The sequence below is a fragment of the Eschrichtius robustus genome, chromosome 13, assembly GCF_028021215.1.
Source record: "Eschrichtius robustus isolate mEscRob2 chromosome 13, mEscRob2.pri, whole genome shotgun sequence".
In the NCBI taxonomy this organism is placed as follows: domain Eukaryota; kingdom Metazoa; phylum Chordata; class Mammalia; order Artiodactyla; family Eschrichtiidae; genus Eschrichtius; species Eschrichtius robustus.
In genome coordinates, this window is record NC_090836.1 from 43,033,728 (window position 1) to 43,051,148 (window position 17,421).

At 35.7% G+C, this 17,421-nt stretch overlaps 1 protein-coding gene across 4 annotated transcripts in view; it reads left to right on the top strand.

Annotated features, from left to right (window-relative positions):
* ATF1 (activating transcription factor 1) overlaps window positions 1-11,200 on the top strand; it is a 60,818-nt gene extending 49,618 nt beyond the window's left edge. For 2 of the 4 annotated variants that reach the window (XM_068561122.1, XM_068561124.1), the window contains 4 exons: window positions 2,093-2,223; window positions 5,136-5,318; window positions 5,404-5,563; window positions 10,028-11,200. In XM_068561122.1, the coding sequence (XP_068417223.1) occupies window positions 2,093-2,223; window positions 5,136-5,318; window positions 5,404-5,563; window positions 10,028-10,172 (619 nt within the window). In that variant the 3' untranslated portion in view covers window positions 10,173-11,200. The remainder of the gene's footprint in view (window positions 1-2,092; window positions 2,224-5,135; window positions 5,319-5,403; window positions 5,564-10,027) is intronic. The other 2 variants (XM_068561125.1, XM_068561126.1) reach the window with 1 other exon arrangement.
* The last annotated feature ends 6,221 nt before the right edge of the window (window positions 11,201-17,421 follow it).

The window sequence follows — 17,421 nt, forward strand, 5'->3', positions numbered from 1 at the left end:
ACTGAGCCTGCGCATCTGGAGCTTGTGCTCCGCAACAAGAGAGACCGCGATAGTGAGAGGCCCACGCACCGCAATGAAGAGTGGCCCCCGCTTGCCGCAACTAGAGAAAGCCCTTGCACAGAAACGAAGACCCAACACAGCCATAAATAAATAAATAGATAGATAGATAGATAAATAAATAAAGGAATTCCTTTAAAAAAAAAAAGTTTCATAACTTAAAATTGAAAAAGAAGTGGCCACAGCATTCCACAGTCTCATGCGAGGCTGGCTGCTTAAGACCATGCAGGCAGCTTGTTAAATGGATTCTGGAGCTCTGTCCACTCAATCATTAGGGGTACCAGTTGGGAATCTGAATTCAGTAAACCTCTCCAGCTGATTCTGGTACATAAGCAGGTTTACAAACCACTGTGACAATTCTACAGATGGCTAACACAGAGTCCTATAGGACTGCCACCTCTCTTGCTCTCTGTGTGGGACTTCTGTTAGTACAGTCTACACTTGCAGCTCTTGGTGGGAAGACTGTCCAGAGTAAAGAGACCAAGCTGGAGAAGGATCTTCAATGTGTGGTAAGAGAACAGCTGAAGGATCTAAAATTATTTGGCCTCCAATAAAGAAGACCTGTAGCAGTTGTCAAATATTGCAAAGTAGGGCATGGATATATTGGGTTGGCCAAAAAGTTTATTCGGGTTTTCCTGTGAGATGTTATGGAAAAACCCAAATGAACTTTTTGGCCGACCCAATTAGGGTAAAGCCTACTCTAGCTTCATGGGTGGAATTAGCTGTGAGTCTAAATAAGGATGAGCTCTAACCATCCAAAAATTGAATAGTTTGCTTTTTGGAAGTTGTAGATGAATTATTCCTGGAAGTAGAGGCTGTTAGCAATGTTAGAGAATTCCTCCACGGGCTGGAGGGTTAGCACAGATAACATGAAAGATCCCTTTTAATGCTGAGGGTTTTTTTTTTTCCTTTGTGATTCTTTTTTGTTATTGTTTTCACACAAGTAGTTCAGGTTTTCTGATTTTTCTACAATAAACACAGAATTCTTGAGTAAACATTTCTTTTTCCTTTTCTTTTTTTCCCCAGAAACAAATAATGCTCCCTCCATCCCCAGCTGTGTTTTGGAAGACCTTTCTTTTCAGCAAGGCATCTTTTTCCATCCCCTTATTCTTGCCATGAGTCCCTTTTTTTTTTTCAACCAAGTCTGAGGGATGCCTGTGGAATCAAATGTACTTCTTGTTAAAATAAGCAATTTTATTTATCACTGATACTCTGCATTTTTATAGTAGTATTTTTTTTGTACTTTCCATCAAAGTTAGGAAAATGGGCTTTTTTCCCCCCCCAGTTATACATACATATATACCTTCTTTTTCATATTCTTTTCCATTATGGTCTGTCACAGGATATTGAATATAGTTCCCTGTGCTATACAGTAGGACCTTGTTGTTTATCCATTCCATATATACCAGTTTGCATCTGCTAACCCCAAACTCCCAATCCATCCCTCTCCCACCTCACTCCCCCTTGACAACCACCAGTCTTTATAGTAGTATTTTTTTAATTTTAATTTTTATTTTTTGGCCACGCCACGTGGCATGCAGGATCTTAGTTCCCCAACCAGGGATCGAACTGTGCCCTGTGTAGTGCAAGTGCGGATTCTTCCACTGGAACCACTGGACCGCCAGGGAAGTCCAAAATTTAATCTTTTTAAATAAAGGTCACTGACACTATTTAGAAAATGAATAGTACTTTGTTAATTAATGAAATACCTCACAATGGAGCCATCTCTCCTGTAGGGGAAGGAGACATTTTATACCTCTGCAAGGGCCTTGTATATTGAAAGGCACTCTGTATGGGTATTTTGCTCAGTGTCTCTTTTCAGGTCTTCATAAACTAAAATATAACCAGCCTGCTAATAAACAAAGTCTAGTTTGTGCTAAAACACAGTATGTGCTAAACAAAGGATTCCTTGACACAAGAGTTTAGGTGTCTACCAGATTACTGTATTTTTAACCTGAGATTAAAAAGGTTTAGTAATTTCTTTGTAAAGCTGTCCTCATCACCAACATTAATAATAGAGTTCTGTTTTTCACAGAAAAATTTTGAAAGACCTATCTTCTGAAGATACACGGGGCAGAAAAGGAGACGGAGAAAATCCTGGAGTTTCTGCTGTCACTTCTATGTCTGTTCCAACTCCCATCTATCAGACTAGCACCGGACAGTACAGTACGTATAGGAATAAGTTTCCCACCCGATAGACACACAAAAACTAACCTTTCTGTTTGAAGAAGTGGTGTGTAAACTGTCATACTTTAATAGTGATGATTATTAAAGGATAACATTTTGAGCCAGAAATAATGCAAAGTTCTTTTTCAGTATTATCTCATTTATTCCTTACAACAACTTTGTGAGGTGGGCAGTTATCAATTTATGAGGGAACCGAGGCTTAGAGAGTCAGATAATATCCCTGAAGTCACACAGCTTGTAAGTGATACACGGCTTGTAAATGATATACTTACTTCAGAGTATAAGTCTGTGAGTTTTGACAAATGCATGGAGCTGTCTAAGCACCACCACAATCAAGACACTCCATCACCCCAAGAAATTCACTTGTGCTGTGTCCGTTTGTAGATAATCTCTCCCTCCTCTCCTAACCCCTGTTCTTCAAGTTTTATTGGTGTCCCATCTGACCACCTCTCACCATCTCCAGTCATCCTCTCCACCACCTCAGTCTACACTCTCATCTGAATTACTGCAGTATCCGATTGGTCATCTTGCTTCCATTCTTGCTCTAATACTTTTCCATATCTCAGCCAAAGCAATTTATTTAAAATGTCAATTAGATCACACCATTTTTGCTCAGAATCTTCCAGTGACTTTAGAATAGGTCCCACAAGGCATTACATTCAGGATCTGGCTTTGCCTGCCACTCTGATCTCAGCTCCTGCCACTTGATGCCATTCTGGCCACACAGACTTTCTTGCTGTTCCTTATAACGCACGAAGCTTGTTTCTGCCTCAGGATCTTTGGAGGTGTCATCCCTACTACCTGCGCGTTCTTCACCCAGATCCTCACATGCCTTACATCCTCACTTTTTATAATTACATATAAATGCTATAAAATATAGTAGCTTAATTATAGAATGTATATAATTATAGATTAGCTTATTTATGATCTGTCCTCAAGGAATATAAGTTCACAACTATAACCTTGGCATACAGGGCCTGGCGCACGTAGGCTTTCATTAAAATGTGTTATGAATATATGATTTTAAGAATATATATAGAATATTTCTGTGAGGACACATAAGAAACTGGGAATAGCGGTTGCAAGGAAGGAAATTTAGGAGCAGAGATCAGAGGCAATTGGGAGGTTCACTTTTCATTTTCAACAAAACTGAATTTTTTTTTTTTAATCATATACATGTATTGCTGTTTCCAAAAAAAATTTTTTAAGGCAGCATATTAGCAAGTTAAAAGTTATGATAGGGCTTCCCTGGTGGTGCAGTGGTTGAGAATCTGCCTGCCAATGCAAGGGACACGGGTTCGAGCCCTGGTCTGGGAAGATCCCACACGCCGCGGGGCAACTAGGCCCGTGAGCCACAATTACTGAGCCTGCGCGTCTGGAGCCTGTGCTCCGCAACAAGAGAGGCCGCGATAGTGAGAGGCCCGCGCACCGCGATGAAGAGTGGCCCCCGCTTGCCGCAACTGGAGAAAGCCCTCGCACAGAAACGAAGACCCAACACAGCAATCAATCAATCAATCAATAAAATTTTTTAAAAAGTTATGATATATTAAATGGTTTATTCTAAACCCATTAAAAATTAGAATTATGAAAACTACATAGAAACTTGGGCTAATATTTCATATGATGTTACAACTGAAGTAAGTGTAGTACAAGTCATATTTAGGGCAGCATGATCCAGTAGAACTTGATGATGCAAATGTTCTGTATTTGCATTGTCCAGTACAGTAGCTGCTAAACTATGTGTGAATACTGAGCACGTGACATGTGGCTGGTGAGACTGAGGAACTGAATTTTTTATTTTAATTTTAGTTAATTTAAATAGCCATGCGTGGCTCATGGCTACTGTATTGAACACTACAGTTGAGTTCTTAAAAGAAGTAAATTCAACCAGGTAAATACACATGTTAAGCAAGTACAGGAAGATATGTTGCAAAAATGAAAACATTCTGTATTAACATATATATTTAACATCAAAAGATGTGTATCTATAATGTGTGTAAATAAACCTATTTGATATTTATATATCAATCTGTGTGAGCATAGGAAAAGATTAGGAAGGTTGTGCACCAAAATAATGTTTACCTCAGGAGGGGGGGTGGGGAGTGGACAGTGGAATAAATAGGGATAATGGGACTTTTTATTTATATATTTATATAAATATATTTATATATGTATGTAATGTGTGTTGCAGGGAAGGAGATTGAAAGTAATTCCTAGTATAAGTTTAAAACAAATCTCTGAATCTAAAAAATTTTAATGTCTTTACTTCTAAAGTCATTTTATTAAATTAAAGTATATGGGAATATTTGTAGTGTGGTAGTAGGGAAAGGGTAAGGGTAATCAGAAACAGCGGTCACCACTAGAGAGTGGAGCTAAGAAAAGAGTATGAAGATTTACTTTTTCATTATGTAACCTTTTATGCTTTTTGAATTTTCTTCCATAGGCACACTTATCTATTCAAAAATATTTTAAAATACAATCTTTTTAATGCTTTTAAATAAAAATTACAAAGTATGTTAATATTTCCTCTACTTATTTTTCCTTTAAAAGTTAGTCATTGGTGGTACCCTCTTCTAATGGCCCAAAACTGCTGTGACAACATTAACAATTAGCATGGAATGCTCTATAGAGCCCAAAATGGGTTTTGACCAATCAGTTATTTATTGTACAATTTGAGACTAAATTTAAGATTAGTGCATCTGAAATACAAAATTTTCTGAAGAAATGCCGTTTTACTTGTTTTACATATAGCTCACCCAAAGTAATCAACAGTTATCAAGTGGAATTGCATTTAAACCTGTTTTAATAAATAGCAAATTTTTTTTTGCCAATCCTTTGTCATTAGTGTGTTGTACAGCCTTATATTAGCTATGTTCTCTCTTTGGTTAAAGTTGCCATTGCCCCAAATGGAGCCTTACAGCTGGCCAGTCCAGGCACAGATGGAGTACAGGGGCTTCAGACATTAACCATGACAAATTCAGGCAGTACTCAACAAGGTACAACAATTCTCCAGTATGCACAGACCTCTGATGGACAGCAAATACTTGTGCCCAGCAACCAGGTGGTTGTACAAAGTAAGTTTGCTTAAGTATCTACGGAAAGCATCGCAAAGTACTTTCAAAGACACTTACAAATTAACTCATTCTTTTGACCACACAGCTGCATCAGGAGATATGCAGACGTATCAGATCCGTACCACGCCTTCAGCTACTTCGCTACCACAAACCGTGGTGATGACATCTCCCGTAACCCTTACATCTCAGACAACTAAGACAGATGACCCCCAACTGAAAAGAGAAATAAGGTTGATGAAAAATAGGTAGGTAGTAAAATTATACTATCAGAATGGGTAATGTTTTTATAAATCTCAAAATATAACCAGATATTAACTGAGATTGTATATTAGAAATAAGGAGAGGGGATTATATCAACATTATTTTAACTGAGTGTTAGATTATGTCTAGTACATTTCCAGTGGATCAGTGAGTTCCTTTGCATAGTTTCTTTATTTAATATATGACCTAGAGTTCTTCCATTTTTATTGTATCCTTTGAATAGCACTGTTAAGCAAAACTTTTCAGACAATATATTTTGTTCTTATTCAGATGACAAAGTTAAGTGAAAATAATAATTTGCTGCTTGCTGTTGACTAGAGTAAGAACAGGCAAGAATTAGCAGGATTCTGCATAATACCTAATATACTTCTGGGTACAGAACTGCTCTTAAAAATGAATTTTGATCATGAAATATAGTAGTCATTTAACCCCCAGAAACATTTCTGTTTGTTTTAAATCTATTTTAAACATTGTTATATGCACTACATATACATCAGGCATTAAAAATCACTAGTTCTTTGAGAAAAAGAATATGATGGGTAGCCTTCTGCAGTGTGTTCAAGGGAAAAGAAAAGACACCAATAAACCATATTAGAAACAAAAAAGTGTAAATAGCCACAGATACAACAAATTTTTAAAATTATAATAAGGTTCTATTTTCAGGTCCTCTCCAATAAGTTAGAAAATTAGAATAAAGGATAATTTTCTAGAGCAATTAAAATTACCATAAAAGGACCAGATGGATACATTTAATTACTTCAAGATAAAATGTTTCTTTACTAAAAACAAGAGGAAGCATAACTGTAAATGACTTGGTAACAAGGCAGGGACCATCTGTTGTTTTGGAGGTTCCGACAAATACAAGTAAATGAAGTAAGTTATGTAAATATTAGAAAAGAATTGTATCTCGTTGCTGATGATATGACTGTGTACCTAGGAAACCCAAAAGACTTGTTAAAAATTACTAGAGTGTGACTTCTCTTTCTGACAGTGTAACCTCAGCTACATAATAAAAGCTTGATGAAATATAAAAACCATCCTCTTAAATGACTGGATGAGCATGCAGAAAGTAAGATAAATCTATTGAGGTTAGACGCGCGAACCAGAAGCCCAGGACCATGATGTTAAATAAGCACTGAAGCAGCCCCTGTATATCCTAGGGATAAATTCAGATCTTTGTAATTGGTATAGCTTTGGTATGCAGAGGGGACTAGGGACAGAGCCTGGGGCCTCTGCAGGCTGGAGAACTGGATCACAGATTATTTTTCATGAGGTCAAGACCCAAGAAGTACTACATCCATAAGCTGAGAATTGTAATTTAAAAAATTAGTGCCCCCAACTGGAGACAGCTAGTGCCCCCAATTGGAGAAAGCAACCTCAACACAGGCTCTAATTTATTCCCATACATTGAGTTCTAACAAATATAAGTTGAAAAATCAGACTACCCAAGGAATTAGGCCTCCATTATATGTGCCAACCCCTTAGGCAACTGTCACAAAAAATTATTTCCATTTTTTTGAGATGAAGAAACTGAGGCCTAGAGAAGTTAAGTTACTTGACCAAGGTTACACTGCTCAGTAACTGATAGAGGTAGGGTTTAAATTCATGGGTCCAAATTTTAGGGTCCAAAGTCTTAGGGAATACCACACTGCCTTTCAGGAGCAAGAGTCAGCAGAAAGAGCAGATGACAGAATGAGTTTTGTGAAGTCTTCAGTAATCTAATGGAGAGAGGGAAAGAAATATGTCTTTTGTATTTAAAAAAAGGATGTCATTATAAATCATCAAAGCTCAAGAGACTATAAAAATGATAAAAATTGGAGAGGAAAAATAAAACTATTATTATTAGCAAGGATATATTCATCTGCTTAGAATATACAGGAAAATCATCTGCAAACTATTTGAAATTGAAAAAGAACCAGTTCTTTTCAACATTTGTACCAGAAGCCCTTGCCAGTTTAGTGAAACAGGAAAAGGGGGGGTGGGGGGGGGAAATTACAAGGATTTAAATGAAAACAATAGAAACTATTACTATCTTTTATATGATTGCTTGATTTAAAAAAAAACAAACCAAATGGACTTAGAGAAAAATTATTGTAAGTAATGAGTTTATAAGGTTACTAGATATAAAATCAGTTTTCAAAAATCAACTGTATTTCTTCACATAATCAATAAAGAGTTTGGTAAATAATTATTAAAAAGATATCATTTATATTACCAATAAATAAAATACGTGAGAATAAATCTAACAAAAGCTGTCCAGGACATTTACGGAAAACATTGTAAAATGTTTTTGAAAGACGTTAAGGAAGATCTAAATAAATGGAGAAATATACTATGTCCATAGATATGGAAACTCAGTATTATAAAGATGACTATTTTTCCCCCCAATTGATCCATAGATTCAATGCAGTTCCAATCAAAACCCAAACAGGTTGTTTGAAGAACTTGACAAGTTGATACTAAAATTTGTAGAAGAGTAAAGGGCCAAGAGCAGCCAAAATATTCCAGACAAGAATAAGGTGAGGAGATATCAAGTTTTGTTTAAAGCTGTGGTAATTCAAATCACGTGATATTGGCATTGAGATAAACAAAATCACCAGTGAAATAGAGTAGGGAGCTCAGAAACAGATCTGTGAATACATGAAACCCTGGTAGGGCAGATTATTGGGGGAAGGAGGGACTCCAATAAATGGTGCTAAGATAGTTAGTTATTTATATGTGAAAAAAAATATTGGATTTCTTCCTCACACCATACACAAAAATCATACTAAATGGATTAAAAACATATATGTGAAAGGTGAAATTTTAAAAACTTTTAGGTGAAAATGTATAATCTCATGGTTTCAAGTATAAGGAAGATTCCTTAAAACAACACACATAAACACAAAAAAATTAACGTGAAAAATTGATGAATCCTCATTAAAATGAGTAACTTCTTTTCATCAAAAGATAAAGTGAGTGAAAATATAAGCTTCAAACCTATAGAAGATATTTGCAACATATCTAACCAAAAACAAACAGATTTGTTTGAAAAAATATAAAGATCTTCTGAATTAATAAGAGAAGTACAACCCAACTGAAAAAATGTTGAATATATTTTTGAAATGATACTGACACAACTCCACATCTGGAAGAAAATTAAATTGGACTCCTATTTTATACCATATACAGAAGTAATTGCAGATGGATTAAAGACTTAACTGTGAAAATTAAGCAATAAAATCTTTAAGATAAAATTTAGAGAGAAGTACATAGTGTATCACATTTTAATCTAAGCCAAGAAAAAGACTTTAAAAAAGAGCATTTATTGCATTAAGAAATAAAAATATCAGAAATCAAGTGGTAGATTAGAAAATAATGTAGAAACAGATAAAGGGATACTATGTATAATGTGCTGAGAGTTCTTAGGTTGTTCATCTTTCAAATAATTTCTAATTGTAAAATGGGCAAAAAGTATGAATGGAAAAGGTATGAATAGGCAAATTATGTAAGAGCAGATCCAAAAGACCGTTAAATTTTTGAGAATATGCTCAATCACACTAGTAGTTAGGGAAGTGAAAATTAATTAACAATGAAATGTCCACATGGCAAAGAACTGTGTACCAGTATATCAATAGAAACATCATTAAAATAGTATGTGTAAAAAAAGCCAGTTGCAGATAATATCTACAGTCCATAGTATAAAAAATACTCAAAATAATACTTTTTACTTCTATATGTATGTAAAACTTGAATGTAAATCCATAGAAATATTCTAATAGGACATGTACAAAACTGAGAATGGAAGCACTGTTTGTAATTAAAACTCAGTAAATAAAAATTAGAGAATCTATGTGCCAAAAGTTAATAAGAGGACCCATAAATTTCATTTCTTGGTATTTATCCAAGAGAAATGGGACATATGTTCACAAAGAGACTGGCACAAGAACATGCATAGCAGCTAAAACTAGAAAACAGCCCAAGAGAATGGATCAACAAATTGTAATGATATTCATACAGTGGAATATGCCCAACAATATAAAGGAACAAACCACTGCACAGTAACACGGATAAACCTCAAAAATATACTGAGTGAAAGGAGATCAGACACAAGAGTACATTCTGTATGACTCTGGTATCTGAAGTTCTAGAATAGGAAAAATTTCATCATCTATGGTGATAAAAATCAAAACAGTAGTTGCTTGGGGAGATGAACGGGCATGAGGGAACTTTCTGGGGCAATAAAAATGTATGTCTTGATGGGTGGGTGGGTTATACAGGTATATGCATTTGCCAAAACTGATTGAATTCTGCACTGAAGATCATTGTGTTTCACTGTATATAGATGATACCTTAATTTTTTTTAATGAGGAAAAAAATGATGACCAGGGAAGATTACTGAAGTGCATTTACCATTTAAGGAATGTGAACTTTTTTCTAACATTGGTTTTTTTAATGCTTACATTTAGAGAAGCTGCTCGAGAATGTCGCAGAAAGAAGAAAGAATATGTGAAATGTCTGGAAAATCGAGTTGCAGTCCTGGAAAATCAAAATAAAACTCTAATAGAAGAGTTGAAAACTTTGAAGGATCTTTATTCTAATAAAAGTGTTTGATTCTTAAGAAAGAAAATATTTTTGTGGACTTGCTGAAAAATTAGACGGATTTCTTTTCTTTTTTAGTGGAGTTTTATGAATTAAAAGGTCAAAAATGAAGCTTTTTATTTAGGCTTTTGCAACTCAAAGATAAATATCTTACGCAAGAGATCTGGTGACAGAGGATAAAGTGGAAAAAGACCTCAAGGAGGTTACTGGCACAACTGGAAGCGCTGTAAAAATTAAACATACTCAAGAAACAAGAAATGAACTTTCACAAATTCAAATTTTCTAAATAACAATAGTTGTCAATATTCCAAAAATGGCAGATAAGATGAAATTTGATAAATCAGATTTTTAAAAATAAATCATTTACCCTATAGGTTTGCATTTCTTACTGTTTCCTAAAATTTACCTTTTTCAATTGTGTGTGTGTGTGCTATTTCTGCCAATAAATGCTAAATTACAAATAGAAAAAAGCTAATATACAACTAAATATATAAATTATGTGTTCTGATTATGTATACTTGCTCTATCATCAGGTCTTAAATGGGTTTTTAAAAGTTTGTTTATTGGATTTGAGAGGATTTTTGAGACTGGGTTAACTGTTTTTGAGGCCTTGTCCTAAAAGGCATCTAAGGTACATGAATGGAGTGTGGTGATTTTGTAACATTTTTTTATCAGAATGGAAAGAGAATTGTTTAAAAGTTTGATACTTTTAAATGGTTTGTTTTCTGGTTACTCTGGGAATGGTGATTTTTCTACAAATATTTAATAAATTGTTTTTTGAGTCTATATTCTGTATGCAGTTAAATATACATTACTTATTCTGTTGTGCTTTAATAGAATGGAATGTTTACAGGCCCTTGAGATGTTAGAGTATTTTAAAAACCTTCTGAAGATGCATACCAAAGTTTTCCAAGAGGATTTTATAATTGGTTTAATGTAAGGTTTATCAGATTCTAAAATAGTACAGTTACTAAGGCAATTTTATGTTAAGAGACTATTTTGTAATGTAGTGAATGGTACATTTATAAGAAATGTGACTGCCAATATATTTTTATAGCTAATCTTTATAAATTCTAAAGTTGAGTTTTTAATGATTATTTTAAATGTTTATATAGTTTGTTAGTAAAAAATATTTTGCATCTCAAAGTATCATTTTTATATTATAGGAAGTAAAGTTTCCAGATTGGCTAATATTTGAATTGTAAGTTTTGTATGCAGTTTATCCAGAGTTCAAAAATGCTGTCAGCACACCAGTGTTTAACCTCTGTATTCCAATTTGTATACACTTTGAAATTGTACTGCAAAACTATTGTGTGCTTCTTATACAATATGTATCATATTGTTGTCTATGAAATTAAAGGACATTTGATAAAATTAAGTTTGCTGAATGTAAAATATATTGCTTGATATATGAATGACAAGCTTCCTGATAGCCATTGTGTTAATTATACTAACTATAGTGCATTTCTAGTTTTAAAATGAGGATAAATTTACAAATCTGGGCTACACAACCTATTTTAAGAAGGGGATATGTTTCTATGTTTTGATTCAGTCAGAACCAATTATAACAAACTGAAGATAGCTAAATATTTTGTTCTACAAGTGTTTGTTTAGGACATGGTTAAGGAGCCTGTCATGTAGAAATCTTAATAGATAAATTTGTGATTAATCCTAGTAAAAATTTTCATTAATGGCATCTTTTAAAATGGGATTTTTGTTGACTTGGCAGCAGTTTATGTAAAGAAAGATAAAGTTTGATCACCCGTGGGATTACTTATATCCCTGTCCTGTGTAAAGCCTGAGTCTCAAAATAGTAACCCATTAGGCTAAAGACTATTAGGAGGTATGGGGTCAGTGGGTTATATCCAGAGTGTTTTAAAAGATAATATATTGGGTAGGTGTTGTGTTTGGCTCCAGTAGCCTAGCTCTTAGTACCTTAACAACTGGCGTCCACACATATTTGTAAATTCTCCACAGCCTACACATTGCTGGTGTAGGGCCTTGCTCACTAGATCATGTTACCTAGTTTAGCTATATGTAACAGGCATGGGCAAGCCACTGAGGATTCCATAAATGCATACCAAATTATCTTCCTAGATGTTTTTCTAATTTGAATTCATTGTGGGGCTTATGACACTTTAAAGGTGATTGATTGATTGTAGTACAAACCTGAAATTATTAGACTTCAGAAATTCATCAGACCAAAGAAATTAGTTCCTTAGTTCAATTTACTATTTTAAATAAATTATCAAGTTACTAATTTGTTATATCGATGGAAGTACATTATTGCCCAAGAACACATCTTGAGCATATAAAATATGATGATAACCCTTTAATTTTATTGAACAGAGCAGGGGTCCCCAACCCCCAGGCCATGAACCGGTACAGATCCATGGCCTGCTGGGAACCAGGCCACACAGCAGGAGGTGAGGAGCGGGCGAGCGAGCGAAGCTTCATCTGTATTTCCAGCCTCTCCCCATCACTCACATTACCTCCTGAGCTCCGCCTCCTGTCAGAATCTAATGCGGCTCTCATAGGAGCACAAACCCTAATGTGAACTGCGCACGCGAGGGATCTAGGTTGCGCGCTCCTTATGAGAATCTAATGCCTGATGATCTGAGGTGGAGCTGAGGCAGAGATACTAGCGCTGGGGAGTGGCTGCAAATACAGATTATCATTAGCAGAGAGGTTTGACTGCACACAGACCATAATCGATTGCTTGCAGACTCATATCAAAACCCTATCAGTGAGTGGCAAGTGAAAACAAGCTCAGGGCTCCCACTGATTCTGCACTATGGTAAGTTGTATAATTATTTCATGTATTACAATGTAATAATAGTAGAAATACAGTGCACAATAAATGTAATGTGCTTGAATCATCCCAAAACCATCCCCCCCAAGGGTCTGTGGAAAAATTGTCTTCCACGAAACCAGTCCCTCAGGCCAGAAAGGTTGGGGACCGCTGGAATACAGCATAAAGAATGGGCATGTTTTAGAGCTTTGGAAATCTTACCATATACGTTTAGTCATTCAGCAGTTATTATATTGAAGTTACTAGTTAAACCTGTGTTTTTCTCCAGTTAAAATGTATTATGCCTTGGACACTACATAATGATTAAGAAAAAGACATAACAATTTTAGATATTTATGCACCCAACATAGGAGCACATCAATACATAAGGCAAATGCTAACAGCCATAAAAGGGGAAATCAACAGTAACACAATAATAGTGGGGGCATGATTATTTTAAATGTTTATATAGTTTGTTAGTAAAAAATATTTTGCATCTCAAAGTATCATTTTTTAACACCCCACTTACACCAATGGGCAGATCATCCAGATAGATAGAAAATTAATAAGGAAACACAAGCCTTAAATGACACATTAGACTAGATGGACTTAATTGATATCTTCAGGACATTCCATCCAAAAGCAGCAGAATACATTTTCTTCTCAAGTGCACACGGAACATTCTCTAGGATAGATCACATCTTGGGTCACAAATCAAGCCTTGGTAAATTTAAGAAAATTGAAATCATATCAAGCATCGTTTCCAACCACAACACTATGAGATTAGATATCAACTACAGGAAAATAAAGTGAAAAAACACAAACACATACAGGCTAAACTATACGCTACTAAGTAACCAAGAGATCACTGAAGAAATCAAAGAGGAAATCGAAAAATACCTAGAAACAAAGGACAACGAAAACACAACCACCCAAAACCTATGGGATGCAGCAAAAGCAGTTCTAAGAGGGAAGTCTATAGCAATTCAATCCTACCTCAAGAAACAAGAAAAATCTCAACCTAACCTGACACCTAAAGCAATTAGAGAAAGAACAAAAAACAAACCAAAAAAAAAAAAACACCCCCAAAACAAAACAAAAAAAACCCACACAGTTAGTAGTAGGAAAGGAATCATAAAGATCAGAGCAGAAATAAATGAAAAAGAAATGTAGAAAACAACAGCAAAGATCAATAAAACTAAAAGCTCATCCTTTGAGAAGATAAACTAAGTTGATAAACCATTAGCCAGAATCATCAAGAAAAAAAGGGAGAAGACTCAAATCAATAAAATTAGAAATGAAAAAGGAGAAGTTACAATGGACACCACAGAAATACAAAGGATCATAAGAGACTACTAGAAGCAACTATATGCCAATAAAATGGACAACCTGGAAGAAATGGACAAATTCTTAGAAAAGTACAACCTTCCAAGACTGAACCAGGAAGAAATAGAAAATATGAACAGACCAACCAAAAGCACTGAAATTGAAACTGTGATTAAAAATCTTCCAACAAACAAAAGCCCAGGGCCAGATGGCCTCACAGGAGAAGTCTATTAAACATTTAGAGAAGAGCTAACACCTATCCCTCTCAAACTCTTCCAAAAAACTGCAGACAGGAAAACTCCCAAACTCATTCTACGAGGTCACCATCACCTTGATACCAAAACCAGACAAAGATACTACAAAAAAAGAAAATTATAGACCAATATCACTGATGAACATAGATGCAAAAATCCTCAACAAAATACTAGCAAACAGAATCCAACAACACAGTAAAAGGATCATACACCATGATCAAGTGGGATTTATCCCAGGGATGTAAGGATTCTTCAATATATGCAAATCAATTAATGTGATACACCATATTAACAAATTGAAGGAGAAAAACCATATGATAATCTCAACAGATGCAGAAAAAGCTTTCAACAAAATTCAACACACATTTATGATAAAAACTCTCCAGAAAGTGGGCATAGAGGGAACCTACCTCAACATAATGAAGGCCATATATGACAAACCGACAGCAAACATTATTCTCAATGGTAAAAAAACTGAAAGCAAGTCCTCTAAGATCAGGAAGAAGACAAGGATGCCCACTCTCGCCACTATTATTCACCATAGTTTTGGAACTCCTAGCCACGGCAATCAGAGAAGAAAAAGAAATAAAAGGAATCCAAATTGGAAAAGAAGAAGTAAAACTGTCACTGTTTGCAGATGACATGATACTATACACAGAAAATCCTAAAGATGCCACCAGAAAACTACTACAGCCAATCAATGAATTTACTAAAGTCACAGGATACAAAATTAATACACAGAAATCTCTTGAATTCCTATACACTAACAACAAAAAAATCAGAAAGAGAAATTAAGGAAACAATCCCATTTACCACTGCAACAAAAAGAATAAAATACATAGGAATAAACCTACCTAATGAGGCAGAGGACCTGTATGCAGAAAACTGTAAGACACTGATGAAAAAAATCAAAGATGACACAAACAGATGGAGAGATATATCATGTTCTTGGAGTGGAAGAATCAACATTGTGAAAATGACTATACTACCCAAAGCAATCTACAGATTCAATGCAATACCTATCAAATTACCAATGGCATTTTCCACAGAACTAGAACAAAAATTTTTACAATTTGTATGGAAACACAGAAGACCCTGAATAGCCAAAGCAATCTTGAGAAAGAAAAACGGAGCTGGAGGAATCAGGCTCTCTGACTTGACTATACTGCAAAGCTACAGTAATCAAGAGAGTATGGTACTGGCACAAAAACAGAAATATAGATCAATGGAACGGGATAGAAAAGCCAAGAGATAAACCCAAGCATCTATGGTGACCTAATATATGACAAAGGAGGCAAGAATATACAATGGAGAAAAGACAATCTCTTCAATAAGTGGTGCTGGGAAAACTGGACAGCTACATGTGAAAGAATGAAATTAGAACGCTCCCTAACACCATACACAAAAATAAACTCAAAATGGATTAAAAGACCTAAATGTAAGGCCAGACACTATAAAACTCTTAGAAGAAAACATGGGGACTTCCTTGGTGGCACAGTGGTTAAGAATCTGCCTGCCAATGCAGGGGACACAGGTTTGAGCCCTGGTCCGGGAAGATCCCACATGCTGCGGAGCAACTAAGCCCATGTGCCACAACTACAGAGCCTGTGCTCTAGAGCCCACAAGCCACAACTACTGAAGCCCGCACGCCTAAAGCCCGCGCTCCACAACAAGAGGAGCCACTGCAATGAGAAGCCCGGGCACCGCAGCGAAGAGTAGCCCCTGCTCGCCGCAACTAGAGAAAGCCTGCACACAGCAGTGAAGACCCAACACAGCCAAAAATAAATAAATAAATATTTTTAAAAAAGAAGAAAACATAGACCACTATTTGACATAAATTGCAGCAAGATCCTTTTTGACCCACCACCTAGAGTAATGAAAATAAAAACAAAAATAAATAAATGGGACCTAATGAAACTTAAAAGCTTTTGCACAGCAAAGGAAACCATAAACAAGATGAAAAGACAACTCTCAGAATGGGCAAAAATATTTGCAAATGAATCAAACGACAAAGGATTAATCTCCAAAATATACAAGCAGCTCATGCAGCTCAATACCAAAAAATCAAACAACCCAATCAAAAGATGGGCAGAAGACCTAAATAGACATTTCTCCAAAGAAGACACACAGATGGCCAAGAGGCCCATGAAAAGATGCTCAACATCACTAATTATTAGAGAAATGCAAAACAAAACTACAATTAGGTATCACCTCACATCATCAGTAAGTCTACAAACAATAAATGCTGGAGTGGGTGTGGAGAAAAGGGAATCCTCTGGCACTGTAGGTGGGAATGTAAATTGATACAGCCACTATGGAGAACAGTATAGAGGTTGCTTAAAAAACTAAAAATAGAATTATGATATGACCCAGCAATCCCTCAGGGCATATACCCTGAGAAAACCATAATTCAAAAAGACACATGCACCCAATGTTCATTGCAGCTCTATTTACAATAGCCAGGACATGGAAGAAACCTAAATGTCCATCGACAGATGAATGGATAAAAAAGATGTGGTACATACATACGATGGAATATTACTCAGCCATAAGAAGGAACGAAATTGGGTCATTTGTAGAGACATGGACAGACCTAAAGACTGCCATACAGAGTGAAGTAAGTCAGAGAGAGAAAAACAAACATTGTATATTAATGCATATATGTGGAATCTAGAAAAATGGTACAGATGAACCAGTAGCAAGGCAGAAATAGAGACACAGATGTAGAGAACAAATGTATGGACAGCAAGGGGGGAAGGGGGTGGTGAACTGGGAAATTGGGATTGACATATATACACTAATACAGGGGTCCCCAACCCCTGGGCCATGGACCAGTACCGATCCGCAGCCTGTTAGGAACTGGGCCACACAGCAGGAGGTGAGCAGTCAG